Source organism: Podarcis gaigeae, assembly GCF_964106915.1.
Source record: "Podarcis gaigeae genome assembly, chromosome: 7".
Classification (NCBI taxonomy): Eukaryota; Metazoa; Chordata; class Lepidosauria; order Squamata; family Lacertidae; genus Podarcis; species Podarcis gaigeae.
In genome coordinates, this window is record NC_139683.1 from 60,815,381 (window position 1) to 60,841,054 (window position 25,674).

At 41.8% G+C, this 25,674-nt stretch overlaps 1 protein-coding gene and 2 long non-coding RNA genes across 4 annotated transcripts in view; 1 reads left to right on the forward strand and 2 right to left on the reverse strand.

Moving 5' to 3' along the window:
• DTNBP1 (dystrobrevin binding protein 1) overlaps positions 1-1,402 on the reverse strand; it is a 40,926-nt gene extending 39,524 nt beyond the window's left edge. Inside the window, exon 1 of one of the 2 annotated variants that reach the window (XM_083747358.1) lies at positions 437-1,402. In XM_083747358.1, coding sequence (XP_083603484.1) covers positions 437-798 — 362 coding nt within the window. In that variant the 5' untranslated portion in view covers positions 799-1,402. The remainder of the gene's footprint in view (positions 1-436) is intronic. The other variant, XM_083747359.1, reaches the window with a different exon arrangement.
• Positions 717-25,674, forward strand: LOC310848464. Its single transcript, XR_014566424.1, has 3 exons — positions 717-800; positions 23,091-23,144; positions 25,338-25,674. It is a non-coding gene; the product is annotated as an uncharacterized lncRNA (long non-coding RNA).
• On the reverse strand, positions 13,051-23,082 carry LOC310848461. The gene is made up of 3 exons (XR_014566421.1): positions 21,383-23,082; positions 16,582-16,657; positions 13,051-14,338 (listed from the first exon to the last, which is right to left on the reverse strand). It is a non-coding gene; the product is annotated as an uncharacterized lncRNA (long non-coding RNA).

Here is a 25,674-nt window from a genome sequence, read left to right on the forward strand (position 1 = left end):
TCGTGCAGCACCCCTGGTGCTATTTGCGGCAGCGTATTCGAAAGAAGAAAACCCGAGGCGGGACACGCCACTCGCCCCATCCTCACAACACGCATCTGGTGCCGGTAGTTACCAGGCAATCTGCCCACAAACGCAAACGCACTTCTTACACCGCCACACGACGCGCGTTTACTCCGAAGTAAAGCTCCAGTGAATTCCACCACGGGGCTCGTTCCCAAAGTACCTCAAAAGTCGCCTCCTTCCTAGGGAGCTTTTTAACCGCAACTTTCCGCGGCAAACCCTCAACGCCCCACGGCGCGTCCCTCGTCAGCGGAGCCCCGAAGGGCAGCCCCTTACTCCGCCAGCAACCCGCCCCGCACGCCGGCTCTCCTTTCCCTCAGCACCTCAGGGACTTTCAGGAACTTTATCGCGGCAGCGGAGGCGGCAGCTAACTCACCCCGAGGTCAAATCCTGCTGGACGCTCAGCAGCCGCTCGCGCAGGCTCTCGAACATCTTCTCCCCCACCCGACCAACCTCCCCCTCTCGGCCCGCGCGACACGACAAGCGGGAAGGAGGACTCCTCGGAGCCCCCCCCCCCCACTGCGGCACCCGGAGAAGCGCGGGACACGGCGGGGAGGGGAGAGAGGCGGGGCTTCCCGCGAAGGGGCCCAACGGCCACACAGCCCAACCGTCGGCGGTTCCTCCTCGCGCTGTGCCTGTCAAGAGAAGCCCCGCCCACCCGAGCCGCCCAAACCAACCGCTCGCCGGGGAGAAAAGGGAGGAAACGAAGGCCCGCTCGGGTCGCAGAGAGATATACATAGGTATATATACTGTATGTATCTATGAAAGAAAAATAGAGAGTGAAGCGTCGCCTTGTCAGAATAGGGAGTTTCCGGGTTTCCATCAGAGAAGTCGTCTTCCCCGGGACGGAAGTGAGAACTGCCCTCCCCCCATCTATGGACAAGTTTAGAATCAGGAGTGATGTTATGTTGCTCTGAATGGATGTGTACTTTATATTTTCTTTTCTTTGTAATCCCCCCCCCTGGCTATTTTATTTGATGTTTCAATGTAAACCGCTTTGAGGCTTTCCCCCCCTTAAAATATAAAGTGGCATAGAGGAGATATTAGTAGTATTATCATTGCTGCTAATAATAATAATCATCATCATATTGCACGAGCTTTCACGGGGCCCCACTGCATAGGGTGGTTCTCTCCGATCTCGTCCCCCCCCCAAAAAAAAGCAGTCGAAGAGTGAAGTTTCTGCTGTTTCAAATTCAGCTCTTCTTTGTGTGGGAAATCTTGTTCGCTTGTTTATGCGAATATTCCAGTCCCAATAATACGTTTCAGCTCTGTCTCAGCGAAGGGGTGGGGGGACGGACACCAGTACATAATTCAGAAGTTGATGCTACGTGTCACTCAACAGTTTTTATAGCTCTGTCGGCGAAATAGAGCGATCTTTTTCACATCACGCGCGCGGTGACGTCAGCACGTGACTCGGTCTTACTTTAACCCGCAGCGTCTCGGTATTTATCGCAATTGAATGAACAGGCGCGCGTGACTGAGTCGTTTTAGGCGTGCGCATAGAAAATCGACGTCGTAGGACTGTTGCTAGGATTGGCTGAAAGGGTGTAAACGGTGCCAGATGCTATTAATTAGAGCCGTTTGATGGGGAGGCGTTACTGGTTTGGTTTTTATGTCTAGCCTAAATATTCGGTTGTATTCATCTTGTTGCAGCTCTCTGACAGATTAAAACGAAACCACGGAAATGATTAGATGAGAAAACTGCCTTCCTTTGGCCGCTTGCTCTCCAGGGTTTCAGGCATAAGTTTCCCAGCCCATATAGCAGAGGAGAGTATCAGACTATTTGATACCCTTCATCAACGTGGAGGGTGGAATATATGGGTTTGCACAAACATACAGTTTTGAAGAATATTTGGCATATAAGCACAGTATAACAATAATAATTCTAATAATACTGTAATACTCTGCTTTCATGAACTACCCTCAGCTGTTCAAAGTTTTATTTATTTCACATACTTTATCTCAGAAGTCATTAAATTACTTTTATGAAATAAACCAGTTTTATCCTATATTACAGGCCAGAGGATTAGGGTGTAATCCACACTGCAGCACCTTTCATTTGTGAGGCAGCATTGTGCTGGGTTTTTGTTTTTTGCTAATGCAACTGCAGCTAATGTGGCACATTGGAATACAATGTTGCATCTTCTCAGTTTATAATAGCTTTCCAGAGTGTGTGCCATTGTAAAGTGCAATAAAAAGTATTAGTGTCTTAAGTCACTTGTACTGCATCTTGTATCACGCAATGTGAGAAGTGCTTGAAATGTCAATTTAAAAACTAACACCTGCGTGAAATGTGCACAAGCAGTTAATGCAAGTTAATGGAGAAAGCGATCTAGCCACCAAAGAAAGAATCTGGTCTTCAGAAATCTGGTGGGGATAAGAAATAACACTTACACCCTGCCAGCAAGGGTTGTCTTACCTCAAAAATAATATTGTAGAGATGACAAGTGTTCAGAAAAGCGACAACCAATGTGATCAAGAGGCTAGAGCATTCTTCTATAGGAAAGTTTACAACATTTAGAGCTCTTGATTAAAAAAAAAAAGCAAGTGAGGGAAAACCTGATGGAGGTTTCAACAATTATGCAAAGCCTAAAGGCTAGAGAGAGAATTTTCTCCCTCTTATAATACTAGAACCCAGGGATACCCAGTTAACCTTAATGTTGGAAAATTCAGGTCAAATAATAGGAGGGACTTCTGCACATTGCACACTACCACAAGATGCAGTGATGGCCACCAACTTGGATAGCTTTAAAAGGGGGAGAGCAGACAAATTTATAATGAATAAGGCTATTAATGGCTAATAGTGACAGTGGCTAATTATCTAGGTATCTGGTTAATTGGCACACAAATGTCAGTGTTACAGTGTTCTGTAAATGGGTCCTAATACAGTGGTACATCAGGTTAAGTACTTAATTCGTTCCGGAGGTCCGTACTTATCCTGAAACTGTTTTTAACCTGAAGCACCACTTTAGCTAATGGGGCTTCCTGCTGCACCTGCGCCGCCAGAGCCCGATTTCTGTTCTCATCCTGAAGCAAAGTTCTTAACCTGAATCACTATTTCTGGGTTAGTGGAGTCTGTAACCTGAACTGTATGTAACCTGAAGTGTATGTAACCCGAGGTACCACTGTATCTGCTTTCACAATAAAACAGGCAAGTCCCTCTGGAGAGGTATAGTAATAGCAAAAACCACTAGAGGGCAGAGCAGAATCAGGAAAATACCTGATCTTAAGGAAAACGAAGCTCCCTGTGGCTCGAAGTGCGGGGCAGCGGTCCTAGTTTTGATTACTATAAACTGACTTTAAACTACTTGGAATTAATGTGCTTCTAAACCCTGATTTATATTGGTAATGTTTATTGCTGATTTTCACTAATAAATGCTGCAGAACACTGAGCTGGTACTGAATCATGCATTCGGAGGGCACTATGCAGTTTAAATATTTCTTCATTTGGTTTCGGCCAGCTATGAAGACTGGACTTCAAAAGCTTCTGCTTTAGCCCCTTGTGAGCTGAATATTTTTATATCTATCAGAGTTCACATTTTCAAGATATTGCTGCAGTGTAAAACTAGAGTAGAATCCAGTGTTTGTTTGTTTTAAATTGAGATCCTGTGACAGAATCTGTGTGCACATGTTCTGCTAAATTCCTCTTATTGTTGCTTGAGATTATAGGCCACTTGCACTTCTCTAAACTCAGATATAAAGAAAAGCTAACAATGCTCATCTTTTGTTTTTCTTCTTTTGTATCACTGAATTCTTTCTGATTTTGGATAGCCATATTTCAAATAAATCCACTGAAAATGAGTATGACTTAGTTGACTGTTACCCTTTTTTATTTGGCATTAACCTTCTTCTCTTGTTTCGTTGTTCTCCAGGCAATCCCTTGCAATTTACACAGAGCATAAAGCCAGCTCTCCAAGCCTCTGCTTCCCCCTGAGAATAGGGCAAATCCCTGTCTTTACTATTCTGGGCTTAGACTTCCAAGAGCATGGAAGCCAGAACAAAGTAGCTGCATGGGGATTCCTGAATTCCGAGGGTGGCAATCACACACTGACTAATGCAGTTGTGAAACTTTAAAAAGAAAACTGGATTCAATATCACCAAATTAACTCCATGTGGACGGAAGATAAAAAGATTGGGATAAATGAGAAGAAATCTAGATTTCAGATTGAAATAATAGAAGGAAGAACAAAATTACTATCAAAAATGTATAACCAGTTACTTGAGTGGGACACCAAAGATGAGGAAGTGAAGGAGGTGATGGTGAAGTGGGCAGTGGACTTGGGTTATAATATAGAGTTTGATAAATGGAAGGCTTTATGGTGTAAAGGTATGAACTTCACGGCATGTACAACACTCAAGGAGAACATGTATAAGATGATGTACAGATGGTACATGACGCCGGTAAAATTGGATAAAATTTATAAAACAGGTGATAAAATGTGTTGGAAATGCAAGAGTAAGGAGGGCGACTTTATAGATATGTGGTGGTCATGTGAGACACTTTAAAAAAATTGGGAATCTATCTATAATGAATTTAAAAAAGTCCTCAAATACGCCTTTAGCAAAAAACCTGAAGCTTTCCTCCTGGGGATAATTGGCGAAGAAATCAAAAAAGAAGATAAAACATTTTTTCAATACGCAACAGTGGCTGCCAGAACCCTCATAGCACAGTATTGGAAAACGTCTAAAATCCCAACGATAATAGAGTGGCAATCTAAACTATTTGACTATTTAGAACTGGCAAAATTGACACAGAAAATAAGAAATCAAAAAAGTACAAAATTTAATAATGAATGGGATAAATTTAAGTTATATATGGAAACAGAATTAAAAGGAAAATAAAAATGTTGATAAAAAACAAATATATATTTGAAAAATCACAGTAGGTATGAGATAACGCTTACTACGTAAAAATTGCTTGAAAAATGAGACACTGCGGATAAAAAATATGATAACTTTATTCCGAAATCGAGATAAAGGGAAGTCGATGAGTGTTTGTCAATGTAAGTTGAGTTGTCTATGTTTTTATGTATTACATGTTTCGTTTTTCTTTTCTTTTTTTCCCTTTTTTCTTGGCTGTGTAAGTATGTTTGTGATATGTATGATATGTATGTATGTTAAAAAGCAATAAAAAATATTTTAAAAAATAAATAAATAAAAAGAAAACTTTAAAAGCTTTAAAAAGCAAAGAGATGTCTAACATTTTTCCTGCATTCAGGACACTTCCAGAGTCCCACAGTCAGTTTAGTTCCAAAGTACCCTTCTACTCCAATATTGAGCTCAAAAGGAGTGGGGGAATCTTCAGGTTTCAAGCAGAAGTCACAGCACTAATTGGTCTTCAAGCAGAAGACACAGCACTAATTGGCCAGCTCCCATGATGTCACCAGTAAAGCTTCCTGCACCAAACGCCAGAGCAGTTTTGAAAAAAAATTCCTTTCATTAATCCTTGGCTTATTCTAAAGAATGCTACGTGTGTCTTATGAGCTATGCTGTCTTGTTCTTTCAAGACAAAGCTCTTTAGCTTTGGCATAGTTTTTAGACACTAGCAAGGAATGCTAATTAATGAGCAGTCAAGGCCAGCTTGAAATGCAGATCACACTTGAGCTCTGCCAATGTGGGAACGAACTAGTGTGGCAAAGAGGGCTGAAATAAACAGTTTTGCCCTTTGAATACGGAGAATAGAGTGAGAAAATGGTCTGGGTTTGGAGCATGTTGGGGAAACATTGCCAAGAGGTTTCTGGCTATTGTAGCAATTCATGGGGCTATGGAAGAGCTGGGCTGATTTGCTCAGGGATCAGGGATATTTCCACCCTAGGCAATTACTGTAAACTAGTACTTCTCAAACTTTTTGCAGTGGCATAAGCCTTCACATCAAACAAAATGTCAGGGCAACCCTTCCAGCAAATTCTTTTAAAAATAACTTTTAAAATGCCTACTACTAACGGCACCGAACAACATAATGCTGATTTAAAATAGTGTTTTCAGATCAATTTTATTCTGAATTTAACAATATTACAAACACCTTCTGTAGTGAGAGTAATTAATGAAATTAATACTGAATGAAAATTGGGGAGGGAGTTGACCACTAGAAGAGCCCGCAAAGGAGAGTGGCGACCTTTAAAAGCAGCAACTCTGGCAGCAAAGTTATTGAAAGTTTATGTCTCCTGGTCTCTGATGGAAAATGCCTTTGTTTTGTTATGTTTGTGATCTTTAAGACCTAGGCTCATATCAGCGATACTTCTTCACCTAAAGGAGCAGCATGTTTAACCCCTGCCATCAAGCTGCAGCCCAGTGGAAGGTGCTAAGAGGAGGGACAATATATTCCCATGAAGAGGGTTTGAACAGCACATTTAACCCAGTAGAGGGGTGGTGCAGTCAGGCAGCATTGCTTACCTGGCTTTCCAGCACTTTATGTTACTGCCAGATGCTGAGAGGGAGAGGTAGTGGTCACAGCGCAAGGTGTATCAGATTGGCCCTGCTGCTGTGCTCTCACCATGCTAAGCACCCAGCAGCCTCACCTCTGCCCCTCTTGTAACCAGCAATGAAACATGGCCTTCATTGGCCAGGTAACCAATGCCACCCCACTGGCCGCTAGTGATACAGCCCTTGGAAAGCACAGTGGGGGCGGAGGGAAAGGGAAGGGATCCCCAGGGCAATGGCTTGAGTGGTGCATTTAATCCCCATGACTGCAGCTCAATGGAAATCGCACATTGTGCATGGTTGTCTGCCATTACAGCTGCATTCTCTGCAGATCCACTTGGACTGCTTTGTGGAACTCCCGGGTTCTGCAGAAAATAGCTTGAGAAATGCCGTTGTATACTATCCATGCTTTGTTCATTCACTTTTTACATCATGTGATAAAACCATTGTCTTGCTTTCCACGTGCTTGTTTCTCCTTCAGACCACAAAAAATTCTGACTTTTTGTTGTTGAAAGAGTATAATATGTAGTTGTGTTTTCTTCACAGGTGTAAATTTCCATAGTGTTTATATACATATATGCTGTTCTGATTGTTCTACAAGTGCCAGCCAGAATGATAACCCCTCTCCTAACCTTGCATGCTGCTCTGGGAGTTCCCCTGACACACACACACACAGGAAATTGTGAGGAGCACAAAGAGGGAGGAAAGGGACGATTGTCTCACTGTAGTCTCATAATAATAATAATAATAATAATAATAATATTTATACCCCACCCATCTGACTCTGGGTGGCTTCCAACAGAATATTAAAATACAATAACCTATTAAACATTAAAAGCTTCCCTAAACAGGGCTGCCTTCAGAGGTCTTTTAAAATCTGGTAGTTTTTCTCTTTGACATCTAGTGGGAGGGCATTCCACAGGGCAGGTGCCACTACCAAGAAGGCCCTCTGCCTGGTTCCCTGTAACTTGGCTACTCACAGCAAGGGAACCGCCAGAAGGTCCTCGGCACTGGACCTCACAAGAAGACCTTGTGCTGGCTTCTGCTGACAGGACTCATTAAGTGAATCCCGTCCATAATAAAGATTATTCTAAACAAATAAATATATAATGGATTCATAGATAAAATAATCATATTTACTTACAAACCCACATAATTTTTTTGAAGAAGAATCTAATAGTTCATCAGAAATTATATGGAACACTTTGATTGTTCTACTTTTTTGAGTACAATCGTATTCAGATAATGTAATGTTCTTCAGCTATACAAAGAGTGTTATCACACGATCTCTTGGGAGACCATATTTCTGTCAGAACAGATTCCCAAAAGGTCCTGACAGTTGGGCATGCCCATGTGACATGAAATATGTTTGCCTCAGGGGTCCTACAGTTTTAGCTTTGGTTCCTAGCCCCTGGGTACATTTTATTCAGTCTAGCAAGCGAAAGTCAGATTGTCCTCCTGTTTTCCCTGTTCGTCTTTCTTTTCAGAACATTAAAAAAATCTGACACACACACACACACTCTGACAGAATGCAACAGTACAATCTCCACAGGTGCAAATCACTAGAACACTACTCTTATGCCTTTTAAAAGAGGCCTAGGAGTTGCCAGTCCAGAACCACCTTAAGGTTTCTTATGTGTGTCCAGTTCTCTGCTTACTTATATCCACTTGTAAATTTTACAAAGGCATCCTAAGACTCAAACCTGGTGCTCAGTGCTAAAGTGAATGTTCCATCAATGCAAGGATTTCTGTTTGCGCAAGGGAACATTCTCTCCTACGCACCAGCACAACCAAAAATAAATAAACCTGTTGTAGGATTTTCCTTAACCTCCTGGAACAGATTTGGGGAGAGCACAGGGGGTGTGTGGAAGGAAGAGAGGAAGGGGAAATGCTTATTATTATTGGCTGCTGTCAACCTTCATCTCTCTTTGTTTCTGGGCTCATGTTCTGCTTCATTAGCTGCTGCTTGTGAAATGGAGAGGAAATTGAGCAAGATAGCATCTCATCATGTGCCCTTTCTTTACATGGCAAATGACCCTCTTGAGAGTGTCTTGCTCAAGGAGGTGGGGTGTTTTAAACAGTGTTATGTAACCCATTTAAGTCGGGACTCGGGAGTCAAATGAGAGGTGGGGAGATGAATACTGGTTATGTATGGCAAATGTTCACTTTCCCAATAAATATATGCTTTTTAAACACTTGATTCTAACGTCTTTTAATTAGTATTCCTTTGATATTACTGGGCACTTGAGGAAAAGACCCCCTGGGCAGCTTTTCTCCATCAGGAAATGGCAGCTGGAAAGGGCTCCGCTAAAGTGTTGCCCTCACAGTTAATTGGGACTTAAGTCTTCATTTGTGCAATTAAATGCTGCATATATGCTAATAGTGTTTTTGAAGCCCTTCTATGCTTCAGGAAGAGGGTGATGAAAAAAGAAAAAGCTAGTGCTTTCTGCAACTTCCTACTGATTAAAAGAGCAGCCTCATTCAATTTAAGGCAATATATTGGGAAATTAGCATGGAACAAGGAACAGAATGAGCTTTCAGAAGTAACTGGAATCTGATTTTTATCATTCTACCCTACTTAGCTTCCATAAGACACCACTTCAACTATTGAACTTGATCCTCTGCTTATGCTGCAGTAGTTGAACTGAGGATTAGGATCAAATTCCTGGTGGAAATAATTTGTGGATACTGGGCAGCTGAAATACGGTACTTCCAGAACTTAAGCTTGACAGTATTCTCAAGGGAATCTTTTGTTCCTGTGATTTCCCCCCCTTAAGAAATAAGGATAGTGTGCTACAATTATGGCAAAAGTCCACACAGAGGTGGTAAAAAACTATTTTTAAACACAGTTACATAAAATGAAAACGTAGGTGAGAAATATATTAGTTCAGAACATTTATCAGTTTTCTGCCGCTTGCTCTTTGATTTGTTTCACATTAATCTTCGCCAGAATAGTTTTTGGTTCTCAGTTAATTGTTTTCAGCACTTCATTGATTTTATTTAAGAACCCTGCAATATCTGAACCCAAGCCACACATTTTTATTTATATGAATGCTCGCAGCAGTTTTATAACAGTTGCTTGTGTCAGTCCAAGTACTCTAGTTTCAGGTTCATCATTCCACCATGTCCTTAGATTACCTTTGGCAACCAGCTCATGAATGCTGCTGAGCTTATAAACAAAGGCCTCGTCTATGCTTCGCTAGATGCGGCCAAAAGGAGGTCCCATAGTTTCACTGAAATGTGCATGCTTTATATGCATACAGTCAAGGGTCCAGTTACTGGCACGGTCACTTAAAATAATTTCAGGAAAAGCCTGTGTCCTAAGACCATGGAGAGCTTTGGCTAATCAGCATAGACAGTATAGTATTGGACAAGATGGATCACAAATATTTAAAAAGTTGAAATGTCACTTTTGTTATATTGCCCTCTGTATTTAGAACTGCTTTAGTTTTCCCATTGTTGATCCTTTAGCAACTAATCAAGCCTTAGTACCTATTATCATGTTGGTTGTTCCTAAGCCAAATATCTAATGTCATTAAATAATTTCTCCTGAGGAAAAAAACCCCTCTCTCTGATCTTGTTTTTTACCACTGAGTTGTAACCTGAAGGCTCTGGCCTTGCAACTTCATCCATATGCCATCTCTTTGATCTCAGCCAGGTTCACCCTTCTTCTACAGCTAAATATTTATCATCAGCATTTCTGAGTTCTTTGGTGTTCAAGTTAATAAAGCTGAAGATCAATTTACATGGAGTGTGAGTTAGACAGGGATTTAGCTGACGGGATGGATACACTGCCTAATGTGTCTTGAGGTCAGGGCAGTCAGCCGTTTGGCCATCCTGGTGTACCTTTTCCTTCACATACATCCATGTTTAATTGAAGCTAAAGGTTAGCCGTATCAGTCACTTGTAATTAGGGTTCTGAGTGAAACGTGATCATTGGAAATCCATGCAATGAAGAACAATAATTTATGGAACATGAAAATTCTCTTTCCATAATGCACTCTGTATGTGATCTGTGGGGAATAGATCTCTCTATTGCTATTAGGGGTGGAAGGATCTGTCAATTTTGATTCATTCAGTTTGTAATTTTTTCCATCTTAAATTTGATTTTATACATTTCTGCGCAATTTGTGAATTTTCTTTTTTTTATCCTTATGAAAATTCACCAGCATTTTAGTGCGAATTTCTCTTAATAAACTCATTTTTTTACACAGCTTTAACTAACAGACACATTTTTACATGTTATTTTCATGAATATGTTAATTTTTATGTACACTTTTACTTAATATGTACTTTTTTGTAAAGATTGGTTAATTGGAGAATTGCATTGCAAAATCTGATGGAAGTATGGATTTCAAAGAATGACTGTTTTGGTTCTCTATTATTTGCGAAAGTACAAATTTGATAAATTCAGCTTCAAATGTAAATCTGAAACAAGTTTCTTTTTCTTCTGCTTTGATCACCTTTTGATTTGGAGCCATACATCTTGACATTTTGCCAAATATCCATATTACTTGTATTAAAAGCTGAAATAGATCTGGTTTGAAACATCTTGCTAATAAACAGTGCTTACTTCTTAAGCACTGCTGGGTCAAATTCAAAATAAATACAGCAGCATTTGCCAGCCAGAATTTGTCTGGGAAATGTTTCATTTGACCCTCCAGTTAGAATCTCTTCAAAGAATTGTTTTACCTACAATCAAGATCTCTGTATGTGCCATGGATACATTTCCTATGGGACAGAGCATTATTTCATGACAGACTTAAAAAATTCCCCAAGTCAAAACCTCCAATAAGAAAATGTATATCATTTCCTCAAATGGTGCTAATTTGCCCAACATGTTGCCCAACTAGCTTGACTGATAAGAGTTTTATCCTGTGTTATGTTACTCATAGTATCATAGAGTTGGAAGGGACCACAAGGATCATCTAGTCCAATGCAGGAATCTAACCCAATATGGGCATGAACCCATAACCTTGAAATTAAGAGTCTCATGCTCTACCAACTGAGCCATCCTCTCCTGAGTATTGCACTCTCCAAATATATCAGACTCTTCTAATACTATATGAGGTTTATTTTGTTGCTTAGTACACCAGTATTTTAATGGCAGATGTAACTGTTCTCTGTTCTTGTTGTTGTGAGAAACTGGGACATGCAGTGAACATTTCAAAATTTAATATTAGCTTGCACATTTTTTTTATAACCACTTTAATGTCTATCCTGGCTCCTGCCCCAAACACCATGACTGAGGCTCTTCTGTGTGGTGAAGAAGAAGAAGAAGAAGAAGAAGAAGAAGAAGAAGAAGAAGAAGAAGAAGAAGAAGAAGAGGAGGAGGAGGAGGAGGAGGAGGAGGAGTTTGGATTTATTGCTACCCGAAGGAGTCTCCTTTCCCTTCCTCCCCCACAACAAACACTCTGTGAGGTGAGTGGGGCTGAGAGACTTCAGAGAAGTGTGACTAGCCCAAGGTCACCCAGCAGCTGCATGTGGAGGAGTGGGGACGCGAACCCAGTTCACCAGATTAAGAGTCCACCACTTTAACCACTACACCACACTGCCTCTCACTCGTGACACTCCTCCTAAGAGTTTACTTGGAGGTGTGATTTTTGCCAAGGGACCTGGGTCTGTTCCCTAAAGCAGAGGCAGTGCTGCATTCTTGGTGGTGGAACGGAGGCCAGCCCCTCGGTTTGCTCCTCCACCTGTCTAGCCTTCCCTTCTGGCTGGTCAGCGTTCAGCCTCATCACTAGTGAATTTCTCTAACCCATGGAAGGGACAGCAAACCTGTCTCCCCCTCCCTAGCCTCTGCAGGCGAAGGGGCAGGACCTCTTTCCGTCCTCTTTCTCCCCACTCTCCCGTTAAAAGCCAGAAATAAAATATGGAAGGAGAAATGCTAACATGTGTTACCTACAACACAGTGTCCATCATTCTGTACAGTTTTTTTAGGCAAGTAGAAGGCATGCAGAAGGTGGTTTAATTCCCCGCACACACCTAACATGGACCCAGCCACCGACTATCTGCTATTGAATCTCTCCCAATAATGTAACTTCTCCATGTGCATTCCAGTTCTCACTAATTAACAGTTTCACACCCAGAATTCAACACATTTTCAGCTAGGTATTTTTAAAATAACGCCTCATGTGTTAAGCACTTTCAGTAAGGAAAAGTTTAATTTTTAAAGGGCTTGTTCCTTCCGCCTCCCGCATGCAAGACAGTTTTTTCCATGCAACATTGTGCTGCATCTCTTTAATCTAAGAAGGGGAATTCAGCAGAGGAAAAGAAAGTCCAAGAGGAGAGGAAAGGACTGGGCTCGATTGTGAAAACATACGTCATTAAAAGGTTGCGAAAATAAAAAATGGCAATCTCCTGAGTTCTAGGGTGGGGGAAACTATTACAAATGTTATAATTATTGTTTCCTCCTTCCCTTTTCAGACTTGGAAGGAGTCCTTTGGCATTCCTCTGCCAATCAGATTAGACAACACTGAATTAGTTGAGCAATGGTCTGACTCAATAGTCATAAATTTATTCTCCCTCCTAGGACTCTTCTTCAGTTTTCTCCTCCAGTTGCTCCCTGGCATGAGCATCTAGAAGGTACACCAGTGTTGTTGAGGTCATTCCTATATTCCAGCTACTTAGGCTGGAAGGAAGTTGATCATTGACTGGGAGATTTCATTCAAGGATGGCTACTTAGGCATCTCCAAAAGACAACAGGACATATTTGCAGAATTGCAGATCAAGAAATAATTGCTATCATTTAAACTAGAAATATAAGACATTTCATCATAGTGGAGACGATTGTAGCATGTAAAGGTAAAGATAAAGTAAAAGACCCCTGGACAGTTAAGTCCCGTCGAATTCAACTATGGGGTGCGGTGCTCATCTCTGCTTTCAGGCAGATGAAGCCGGCGTTTGTCCTCATACAGCTTTTCTGGGTCGTGGCCAGCATGACTAAACTGCTTCTGGCACACAACTCCATTCACCTTCCTGCCGCAGCGGTACCTATTTATCTACTCGTGCTGGTATGCTTTCAAACTGCTAGGTTGGCAGGAGCTGGGACAAAGCAATGGGAGCTCACCCCATCACACAAATTAGAAATGCTGACCTTCTGATTGGTGGTTTAAACCACCACGCCACCCACATAGCATGTAGGCCAAATCACTCTGCTGTCCTGGTGCTGAGTGGCAACTTTGAAGTCCCTGCTTTCCCTTGCCATGATTTCATATTTAAACTGGACTTGGACTGGGGAGCCCTTCCAAAAATGGACCCCTGCAAATACAAGACTGTCTTCTGACAGCCCTTCTAATGGAGAAAGGACTGCCTTCCGCAAAGTAGGGCAAATGACCACATTGCCCAGAATAATACTGCCCTCACCAAGGTTGGTCTTGTGGATTTCTGCCAATGCACTTGAAATTAAAAATTAAAACAAATCTAACTCTGGAGAAGGTAAACAGCACCCTCTCTGGAACCTGCTTTCTGATCCAATTGATTTACTTTGCTTCATACTGAGGCCTGTCCTGCAAGCCAATTTACTTTCACTCACATTCATTCTCTCTCTCTCTCTCTCTCTCTCTCTCTCTCTCTCTCACACACACACACACACACACACACACACACACCACCTCCTAGGAAACACTGTCATTCAGCCTTTCAAGCCATTCAACCTTTTACCCACCTTTGATATTTAATCTTCTCTTCACCTTCTTGAACAAATTCAAAGGTTTGTAAAGAGTGCAAATGACATTTCAGTAGACAAACTTAGGCTATCCTTGGCTGATATAAATTAAACAGGGAGGCCAAAAAAGGAAATGGTATACTGATTGAAGACTTGCCTTTTAATTTGTCCTCATCCTGCGGGTTTTTCAGACTGTACCTGCTAAACTACAATGTGCCCCCTTTATAACAATGGTGAATATAAACTGAAATCTGCCATCACTTTAGCTGATGTCTAGGCTGTTCCTTAAACGGTTAAATTTGTAAACTTGTGCTATAGATTAGGGAATAATCTTCTTTCAGTCTTTGTTCTTTCTGGATGATCTCTTACCTTCTGGGGCCAAATAAAAACCATTGTGACTAGGGAACAACCTATCCCCAAGTTAGCTGAGCCTATCAATGTGCATGGTGGGAATAATGTAACTATAAATTACTTATGTTTGTGGGTAGAGTGGAATCATCTACAGCAGAGGAGGAACCCGTGGCCTCCATGGACAACAACTCCATCATCCCATTGAACATGCTGGCTGGGGCTCATGAGGTGAATTGGAGTCACCTAGAAGGCCAGAGTTCCCCACCTTTGACCCACAGCGGAATTACTCCTAAATAAGCATGCATAGTACAGAACGCCCAGTCTTGCTCAGCCATTACCTTTTCTGCTACTTCATTGTGTGTTATAAACATCTGGAGTTCCATATCACATGAGTGATGGTTCACATCACTACTTCCAGCAGTTGATCTACCTGCTCAGAGGTGGTTGATAGTGGTGTGGGGAGCAGCCATGTGATTTGGGCAACCTGTGTTAATGCAGCTGTCCAGAAGTGGAAATGTGGAAATCAAACACATGGGAACAACAACTTTATTGCAAAGTTGACATTTGTCCAGGTTGAAGTGAAGACTGACCCAAATGTGTCAATTTCACAGGTAGGGTAACTATGGGTCAGTTTTTCTGAGGCAAAGAGACTTCTACCAGGTGTCAAGTTCTTGCCCTCTCCGCAAGGTTCAAATTCTCTCTCTCTCTCTCTCCAATTTGTAGTTAAAGAAAAACAGATCAGTACTCCACAGGAAATGGCACAATCTTCAGCCACAGGATTTCTTTCAAGAGGAATACTAGCTCAGTTGTAGAGCACATTCTTTGCATGCAAAAATAAGTCCCAGTTCAATCCAAGGTACCTCTAGGCAGGGCTGGAAAAAGGCTCTTGCCTGAAAGCTGAAGAGCTGCTGCATGTCGGTTTTGACAATGCTAAGCTAGATGGACCAATGATCTGACCTGGTACAAGGCAGCTTCCTCCTCTGTTTACTACTGAGCTGCCTTTCCTCATGGGAAAAAGCATGGAGAAAAGACAAACAAGCAGGCTGGACAGATGGGAAAAACCCTGAAGGCTGCAAAAGGCCCAGGAGCTGCTCAGCTACACTGTTGTAGATGAAAGCCTGGCTTTTCTCATCCCTGCTGTGCAGCTCTTACTCATTCAACCATCATTGGACTTAAATCAATGACATGTTAATCAATAGGAGATCAACACAGCACATTCAGCGCTAGAACAGATGTGTTCTGCTTGGCAGTACACCTAGCGGCAGGAGTTGTGTTTTTAAAAAAACTACAACAAAGGTGTTAGATCTTTGTGAAAAAGTTTAGGCTATGGGTTACATCAATGGAAATGTCACATTTTGCAAGCAACCACTCACACCAACCTTGCTACTCTTTATTATGCAAAAAGTAAAAATCTCCCCCCCCCCCCGTCTGCTTCAAAGTTATGCATTTAAAGCAGCCCAAATGTTTCCAGTACTTAGCAATAGGACTTGCTTTTGAGTAGACATGCAAAGGATTGTGCTGTCATTGCCTAGGATATGGTTTGGTGCTTCCCAATTCTCCAAGCAGGGACGCGGGTGGTGCTGTGGGTTAAACCACAGAGCCTAGGGCTTGCTGGGATCAGAAGGTCGGCGGTTCAAATCCCTGTGACCGGGTGAGCTCCTGTTGCTCAATCCTAGCTCCTGCCCACCTAGCAGTTCGAAAGAACGTCAAGTGCAAGTAGATAAATAGGTACCGCTCCGGCCGGAAGGTAAACGGCATTTCCGTGCACTGCTCTGGTTCGCCAGAAGCAGCTTAGTCATGCTGATCACATGACCCGGAAGCTGTACGCCGGCTCCCTCGGCCAATAAAGCGAGATGAACGCCGCAACCCCAGAGTCGGCCACGACTGGACCTAATGGTTAGGGGTCCCTTTACCTTTACCTAATTCTCCAAGCAGTGAAAAATTCCAGGGCAGCTTTTCCTAGATTTCCCAGCATTGGAAGAGACTGGTAGCATTTTATTTTACTTTTTGTCAATCTACAAATATACAACTAGAGCCTAGGTATGCATGTGCACTCTTGCCAGGCATACAATCTGTTATCTCACCTCAGATCTCAAGAAAGAGGAGAGGCATCTTCAGCTCCAGGTGCTTTTTGCCTTCAGACCAGGCTCTGCTGTCTCTCTGCAAAATAGAAAATAATAAACTAAGCAAAACACTTTAACACCAGTCCCCTTTATATGCAGGGAGGGGGAGTCAAGGGATGTAGCTCCTTCCAAGCCTCCCCCCATTTAAAGTGCTCAAAGCAAGATCTCTCAACTATTTCCTGACCATTAACTCCCATTGAGGAACTAGCTATCTAGGCCAGTCTCCATAACAAAGGAAGATTGTTCAGTCATATAACAGTTTTCAGGCCTTTACAAAGGCATGCCTAGGGGCAGCACTTGTCTGATGATGGTTTGTGAATGCAGCTCATCACCATTCCCAAAGGAAGCACAAGGGCATTAGGAAGTATAGGGAAATTGACTGCCGGATGAAGATCATCCTCTTTCCCAAGGCGTGTTCGGAATTTCTGCATATTCCAATTTTATTTTATTTTTTTAGATTTTCAGGTTTTTATTTGCCTCTTGTCATCTTGTGCTTTTATTAGTTTTAAAATATATGTTTTGTGATTAGTTGACATTTTTGTACACAGCCCTGGAATATTTTAATGAAGGGCAGTTAGGAAATACTTTCCAATAAATAAGCATAGCTGTCAAGTGTCCCTTATTTGAAGGGACAGTCCCTTATTCCAGCACCATGTCCCGCTGCTGTCCCTTATTGTTGGATGTCCCTTAAATGTCCCTTAAATGATGTCCCTTAAATTTCGAAGGAAGCAGCTCCTCTCCCTCCCTCCCTGCCGGTCAGGGAGGAGGGAGGCTCCAACTGTGTTGCTTGGCTGTGTTGCTCACCCAATAAGGAGTTTAAGAACGACGGGGGGTGGAGCTTGCATGCCTTGTGTTGATCAAATTGGCTGCATTTCCTGGGGACTCACCTTTGCTCAGCGCTTCCCAGCGGAGAGGTGACGGTGGTTTTCCTTGAGGCTTTGTTTGGCTGCTGGCTGGGCTTTCTGCCTTTGGCTCAGAGGCGCTCAGAAGTTGAACATACTGTGCTGAATGCTTGGATCGGAATCGGATGGATACGTCATCAACAGCCCACTCACCGTTGCTGGCGAAAAGGTCTGTCTGGAGCGGGGGCACATGGTGGGGGGGAAGGAAAGGAGATCTCGTGGGAGGGGGGAGGCTGTGTGTGTGTGGCTAGTTAATGCAAGCTGAGGGGTTTTTTGAATGCTGGACACCATTTTGTTGCACGTGCTGCTGCAAACTTTGCAGTGCAAAGCCAGGCCGGGGAGCCATCTTAAGTTGAGGCTGCATAGGCCTTGTGGTGCATGTGATTCAGATTCTATTCAGTTGAACCTCTGGTTACAAAGTTGGTTGGACAGTGTTCTCGAAGCTACCAGCACGAGTTTGACCAGACTGCAGGAGGACAGAAAGACTGGAGTGCCTGGAACAGGTGAGGCTGCAGGTCCCTTATTTTGGCTGCTGGTCCCTTATTTTCAAGGCTGCTGGTCCCTTATTTTCAAATCTGTGAGTTGACAGCTATGTAAATAAGTAATCTGTTCCTCCAAATCAAATATAATTTGTCCCCTTCTCTAAGCAGCCTATGCCTGATAGCTGCCAGTTCTTGGAGGCTGAGGCACTTTGGGGCCCCCAGCTGTTGTTTTTAGGGGGCAGCCCCCCTCAAAGTTCAGAAGGCGTTTGGCTCCGCCTCCTGGCTTCTCGCACATGCAACCTCAGAATGTCGCATCATCTTGAGAAGCTGGCCCCTCTGACTGATGTTGGTTTAGCATGTTGGATCAGGCCAAAGGCCCATCAAGTCCAGCATTCTGTTCTCACAGCAGCCAACCAAACATTTGTGAAAAGCTTACAAGCAAGATCAAAAAGCAACAGTGATCTCCTCATCTGCAAGTTCTCAGCAACTGGTGGAGGTAGAACAACATGACTAGTCATTATTGATACCCTTACCCACCTCAAATTTGCCTAATCTTCTCTTAAAGCCATCCGAGTTGGTAGCCATCACTACATCTTTTGGTAGAGTGTTTGTAAAGAGGTTTGCCTGTCCATAATCTACCAACATCCACTTCATAGGTTGGCCCCAAGCACATGTCCTTAACTACTTTCTCCACACTATGCATAAGCTTATAAACCTCTATCACCACCACTACCCTAAGCTCACCTTCTTTCTAAACTAAAAAGCCACAAGAGTTGGTTGCATTTTTCTTAACCTTTTCCAGCTCTGCAATAACATTTCTGAGTGAGGCAACCAGAGCTTTTTACAGAAATCCAAGTGTAGTGGCATCATAGATCGGTTTGATGGTGTTATGATGTCAACAGTTTTATTTTCAACCCCCTCTCTAATGGCATATGTGCTTTTGGGGAACCATGGGGCTCAGATACTAAGATTTGTATATAGGAGAGGTTGGGACACCTGTAGCCCCCAAGATGTGCTTGAGTTACATGTCCCATCTTCCCAAACCATCTGCCTTTTTGACTGGAGCTGGCTGAAGCTGGAGTCAAGAAACATCTGGAGGGTCACAGATTTCCCACCCTTGTTACATAGGCTGTAGAGCTCTGCATTGCTGGAGAATGTGAGATGATGATGATGATGACGATGATTGATTTATTACTTATACCCCAGCCATTCTGGGTGGCTTCCAACAGAATATTAAAAACAGGATAAAACATCAAACATTAAAAACTTCCCTAAACAGGGTTGCCTTCAGATATCTTCTAAAAGTCAGATAGTTGTTTATTTCCTTGACATCTGGCGGGAGGGTGTTCCACAGGATGGGCACCACTACCTAAAAGGCCCTCTACCTGGTTCCCTGTAACCTCATTTCTCACAGAGAGGGAACCGCCAGAAGGCCCTCGGCGCTGGACCTCAGTGTCTGGGCAGAACGATGGAGACGTTCCTTCAGGTATACTGGGCCGAGGCCGTTTAGGGCTTTAAAGGTCAGCACCAACACTTTGAATTGTGCTCGGACATGTACTGGGAGCTAGTGTAGGTCTTTCAGGACCTGTGTTATATGGTCTCAGCGACCACTCCCAGTCACCAGTCTAGCTGCCACATTCTAGATTAATGGTAGATGTATTAGTACTTTATTTTTGCTGTGATTTAGCTGGTATCAGATTTATTACAGCATAAAATGTTGTGTCTAGGTCAAATACATGAAGTGAGGTTCATTCATGATAGAATTTTTCATTTTCATTTATCTTTTTTTTTAAAAAAATAAGCTGCTTTCATAGTATTTTAGAGCTACTTTTTGCTCTTAAAATCCTGGGGTAAACATTTCAAGGGTGCATTAACATGTTGTTAATGCAGCTCAATTTTAACCTAATGCGATTTTTCAAATAGACTGGATCATACTGCGAAGAAGGTAAAAGGCATTTAGCAGACTACAGGCACCTGTAGTAATTGATGGAGTAGTGGGATAATTTTCCTTTTCATCTCATTAATGCCTTCATGTCAAAGGTGCATGAAGTAATCCGTTTGAACATGAGGCTGGGGCTATAACTCTTCTGGAGAACTGTATTTCGATCATGGGCCATCTGCTTATGAATGGAGTTCAGGTAAAACATAGTTTCATGTAGGTGGATGAAATGTTTTCTGCAAGATGCTATTTTCATTTATGTACTTTGGTGCACTCAGCTATTTTAGTTTCTACTATGAGCTCCCATGGATGACATGCTTCTGTTCCACCTATTATATGATTGGGCATGGGCCCCAAATAATTCATATAAAAACATAAATTTGGATCTTCATATTGGACCCTTTCTATATCATCATCATCATCATTGCCTCTATTATCATACACTACATATTCCCTCAGCACTTGCAAATATTTAAAATATTGTGCTTTAGCTGGGTACAATTGTTTGCCCCATACCAAACATAACTATGCTGTAGATGTGGTTGTTCTTTGGGTTACTTAACCATTTGGACTGTCAAGTCAAGAGACTCTATGGTGGTGGCATCATGGCACCTCAAAGGTCTTTACTGGTGCCTCTTAAATGCTTTCGGTGGGACCCGGGTGGTGCTGGGGATGTGGGTGGCACTGTGGTCTAAACCACAGAGCCTCCGGCTTGCCGATCAGAAGGTTGGCGGTTTGAATCCCCATGATGGGGTGAGCTCCCGTTCCTCGGTCCCTGATCCTGCCAACCTAGCAGTTCGAAAGCACGTCAAAGTGCAAGTAGATAAATAGGTACTGCTCCGGCGGGAAGGTAAATGGCGTTTCTGTGCGCTGCTCTGGTTTGCCAAAAGCGGCTTAGTCATGCTGGCCACATGACCTGAAAGCTGTGTGCCGGCTCCCTTGGCCAGTAAAGCGAGATGAGCGCTGCAGCCCCAAAGTCGTCCGTGACTGGACCTAGTGGTCAGGGGTCCCTTTACCTTTTTAAATGCTTTCAGTAGCTCCATTCCATAAACACAGCAGATAGCAAGCTTGTGTTCATATTAAATGCCACCCTCTTGCAATGCTATTTTGGAGAAATTAGTGGTACCCACAAATATGAAATGCATCACCAGGTGTTCAGAACATGCAAATTGGTTCAGGCTTCATACACAGGAGTTGGGTCACCGATTAATAGAGCTCAACGGCTACAGGCTGGCCACAAATTGAACACTGCTGTGTACTGGGTAAGCAATGCTAAGAAAGTAAGCCAAAGCATCACAATGATACAGAGGCATAACTGGCTCCACGTCTCCCACTATCCACACTAAGTTCCTATTCCTTAAATGGCAGCTTTCAATTGGATACTGCAGTCCAAAATTGTGACATGTGCTGTTTCAGTTTTTTCTTAGTTCTTTACTCACCAGTGTTGGCAGTTTTGCATTTAAAGGGCTTCGGAAATCAAGAACACCAATCCAGCTTCTGCAACTGTCCTGGAAAGTAAAAGCATGTTTTTTAGCCAGTCACTTAGTATACCCCCTGTTGCCACACACCCACAGTTAACTTTTCTCATTGACTTTTATCTTTCTTCAAGAAAAGCTTTGTGGATTGATGCCTGAGTAATTGTGGCCTTTATTGGCCTGGCATATTGTTAAGTTTGTGGCTAATGAATAGAAACGTAGAGCTGATCATTGTGAATCTTTCAAAGTGGTCAGCACAACAGCCTGGGGTCTGCAGCGATTATTACACTCAAGGAAATAAGTCCGCACAGTATTGATTTTCTGGAGAAGGGTTGTGGCTGGTTTTTTCAAACATGGCTATGCAATGCATTAGACAGGGAAGCAGATTTTTCATGGGTTGCTATTACCAGGCAGTATTGGATAGCTTTACATAATGCCATTCTACCAAGAGGCAAACACACTGAAGAAACTGTAATTTTTTTTAGAATGGTCTGTAATTATACTAGCTTTCATCTAGTGAACAGAGTCATAATTGCTTTGTGGGGAAAAAAGATGGTTGATCTTATTTAACTATAAATCAGGTTTTTTAAAATCATAATTATCATTCAGTTTTGAGGTCACACAAAGACCCTTTATCATGTTTTAAGATAATCAAATCTCAAGTGCTCGTCCAAGAAAAATTGTATTTCAGTACACATGCTTTGATCACTATAATTTCCTTCGTGTGTTTTTCCAGGCTAAATTGTAAATTTTGATTTTCTTTCATACCATGTTTTTGTTTCATGCACATAGCAAACCCAGCACCTCCGGATGTTAGGCAAATAGTACTTTTCAAGCTGGTTTCCTAGGAAACAAATATAAGTGGCAATAGTGCACCATTCATTAATACATCAAACAGTTAAATAATAATTCAGATTTATTCCTGTCTCGCCCTGTCCTGAACTGAGGGCAGTGAATACACTTTTAAATTATAAAAATGTGGCAGAGGTTTCTCAGTAGAAACAGACCATGTTTGTGGGATGAAGGGAGAGGGGAAAGAGGGCAAATGTAGACAAAACATAAATTATAATATTGATCTTAACAAAACGAAAATGAAAATATGGAGAACAGGTGACTTTTCTGAGGGAAGGGCGCTGTACATGGGATACCATTCAATCCATCCACCAGCAGGTCTATCTTAAAATGGTGGCTGTGGGTGTTTAGTTTGTTTTTGCTTCCTTATTTGATATTTTTTTATAAATATTTATATTGCTTATTTTGCTCATCAGTGATAAATGCTCAATGACAATTTTAAACATTAACAAGTAGAATTTGCAATTTACGTGAATGAGTGTATGTGATCATTAATTGCTACTGATAATTTAAAAACCCATTTCTAACTGCTCAGGTAAATAAATCCCTCCAGAAAGAGATGTGTGAGATTTGTGAGTTGCTGGGCAAAAGTGTTCCTTTATAACCATGCCTTTGGCTGATTAAACATCCTATGGACTTTAAATGATTTTGTGGTACAAATGATTATCGGTTTCTGTTGTGGTGATGGTGGCGGTGATGCATTTTGTGTTCTTATTTTGTATTTATACCCTGTAAACCACCCTGTGATCTTTGGATGAAGGTTGGTATAGAAATTTAGTAAAATAAGTAAGTAAATTGTGATGTTTCTCCATTGACATAGGTAAGAAAGGGAAACCAGGTTTCAAGAATTACAATTGCCAGTCTGCTCTGACGGGTAAGCCTTTCTGCCAAGCCTGGTTGCCAAATCATGGTAAACCATCTCTGTATCATGTAACCTTGGACTTCCAGTCCCTTGCTATTTTCCATCTTATTAAGAAGAGGATACCTATACATCTTTATGACACGTAATGAGTCTTTCTGAGGAACTTTAACACTTGGCAGCAGAGCTGGTTCAAATTAATAGGATACTTCATGGTATCTGATTTCCCCCTCCTCCTAAATATTTGTACCTTAAATGCAGGAACCGATAGCCACAGCCACTGCTTGTGATATAGGGCACTCCCCCTTTAATAAGAATTAAAGGAATTCATTACATGAGGGTTTTTGTGTGTGTTTTTAAATACTGTTCCAAAAAAAAATACAATAACACAAAAGATTTGGAGTGGCCATTGCTAAAGTTATGCTTAAATATGATATATGCGAACAAGGAGCTGACTTGATTTCTCTCCACTTACTAATGCGTTAATTACATTTAAGCTGGATCTTAGCTTTCATTAAACACTCATCTTCTTATTTGCTGCAGGGCAGATCTGTTCAACTGCTATGTCAGTATTTCAGTGGTTTGTTTTTCTACTTAAATGTGCTCTCTCCTTCTCTCTCCCCACCACTGCCTCACACAAAAAAAGAGTTGCACCATAGGTCCACTGACAAAATTTGAACAATCATTTCTATGCTGACCAAGTAAGGAGATACTGGAAGCAATCCATATCCATTCTGCTCTATAGCAGTAGTTGGACTTTTTTTCCGTGGGGCGTATATTGCATCCAATCAGCTTATTATGATCTCCTTGTGCTCCGCTGAAGAAGAGGCACTATCTTAGAAACCTTTCCACTTGGATGCTCTGTTAGTCCCCCTATGACCAGCCAAAAAAATGATGACCTTCCAATGCTGAGGCTGCGTTCTCCAGCGATACAGGTCATCTGTATATCTCTTTTTTTCACATCTATATAATCACCTCCTGACAGAAATTCCTCATGACAGGAGGCAAAGAAGCAGCAGCTACAATTAATTTTATCAAACTGAAATATTTGTCTTTAAAGAAAATAGGATTTCACTCTTCTTCATGGTTGGCCTCAGCAGTCGGGCAGAGGGGGGAGGGATGCTGAATTTTGAATGGAAGAAAGAACTACCCTCAGAAGTCAGTAGGAACATTTACTGTTTTACCATAGTGGGGATTGAGCACCACTGTGTCAACAACCACTCCCCAAAATCTCAAAGCTAAAGCGAAGAGTTCCTGCTCTAATTCAGTTCTCATTTATTGTGAAACATTTCAAACATAACCCTGCCTGTTATCATTATTATTCTAATTATTGTATAACTCCCCCCCCCATGTTATTTTCTAAGGAAACACAAAGAAGCTAACAAGTCAAATAACAATACAATACAGTATAAAACAAATTACCTTCAAATCATCTATCATCCAGGTGCTCATTTAATGATAGCATGTAGTACAATACACCCCAAGGATGAATTATTTTGAGAGAGTGTGCTTAAGAGGGGGGGAAACGAGCATCATCTACGCTATGATACTTTCCATTTGCAAGGAAGAAACTAAGATATATGGACTGTGCTGAGCATCCCTCCAGAGGAGTGGCTGTTTCGAGTGACAGACCACTACTTCTGCAGCATAGAAAAAAATCAGTTACATTTAGTATGAAATGCATGGAGTTATACAGACTCTTATTCATAGTTTTACAAAGTGCACACATTTAATGATGTGTATTGTAAAGGGTACTAAAATATTAACAGAGTAGAAAATCCATTTGGAGGCACTTTAGAGGGGCATTTAGCACATACCTTTTCCAGCTTGTGACAGGAAAGGTTTGTCAAAAGAATGTACGAGGAATTCTTAAACAAGCTCAGGGCCTCATCTAAAGCTGCACTTGACATGAGAAATAGTGGCAGATACTCCCCTGGGTTGCATGGATGCAAGCATGGCCTCTATTGGCTGATGCAAACAGATAACATCACTGCTGTGAGCCAGCATCTGTCCTATCATTGCCAGGTGGTAACAAACTGTGGGTACCATCGGATATGGAATGGCCGTTTAAGATGTTTGTTGTGTTTTATTCATTGTAATACCTCATGTACATTGCAAATCTAGACAGAGAACCAGAAATATTTTTAAAAAATCAATATCCATGACAGAAATTAGTTTACGGCTAATTTTGTATTTTTGTATTTTCAGGTCTGTGAGGAAACCTGGGATTCCATCAACTTGCAAAACAAGAAAGCAAGCAATTTTTTATTAATTAATGTAGAATGATATAAAACATATTAAAATATGTCACTTTGGTGTGGGTGGGTGTTATTTAACAATTATTCTTTTAAAAATAAAAACAAAGTTAAAAAATGTGCATCTGTCTTGCTGACCTTCAATTGAATTTTGCATAACCTTCAACAGAATTTTGCTTGAATCAGTTAGAAATTGTTGAAAGTGCGTCTCAGGTGAACAAAGTTGTTGCCTTTTCTGAACCTAGGAGTTGCATCACTGGAAAAATTCATCACTTTGATTCTAAGGCAAG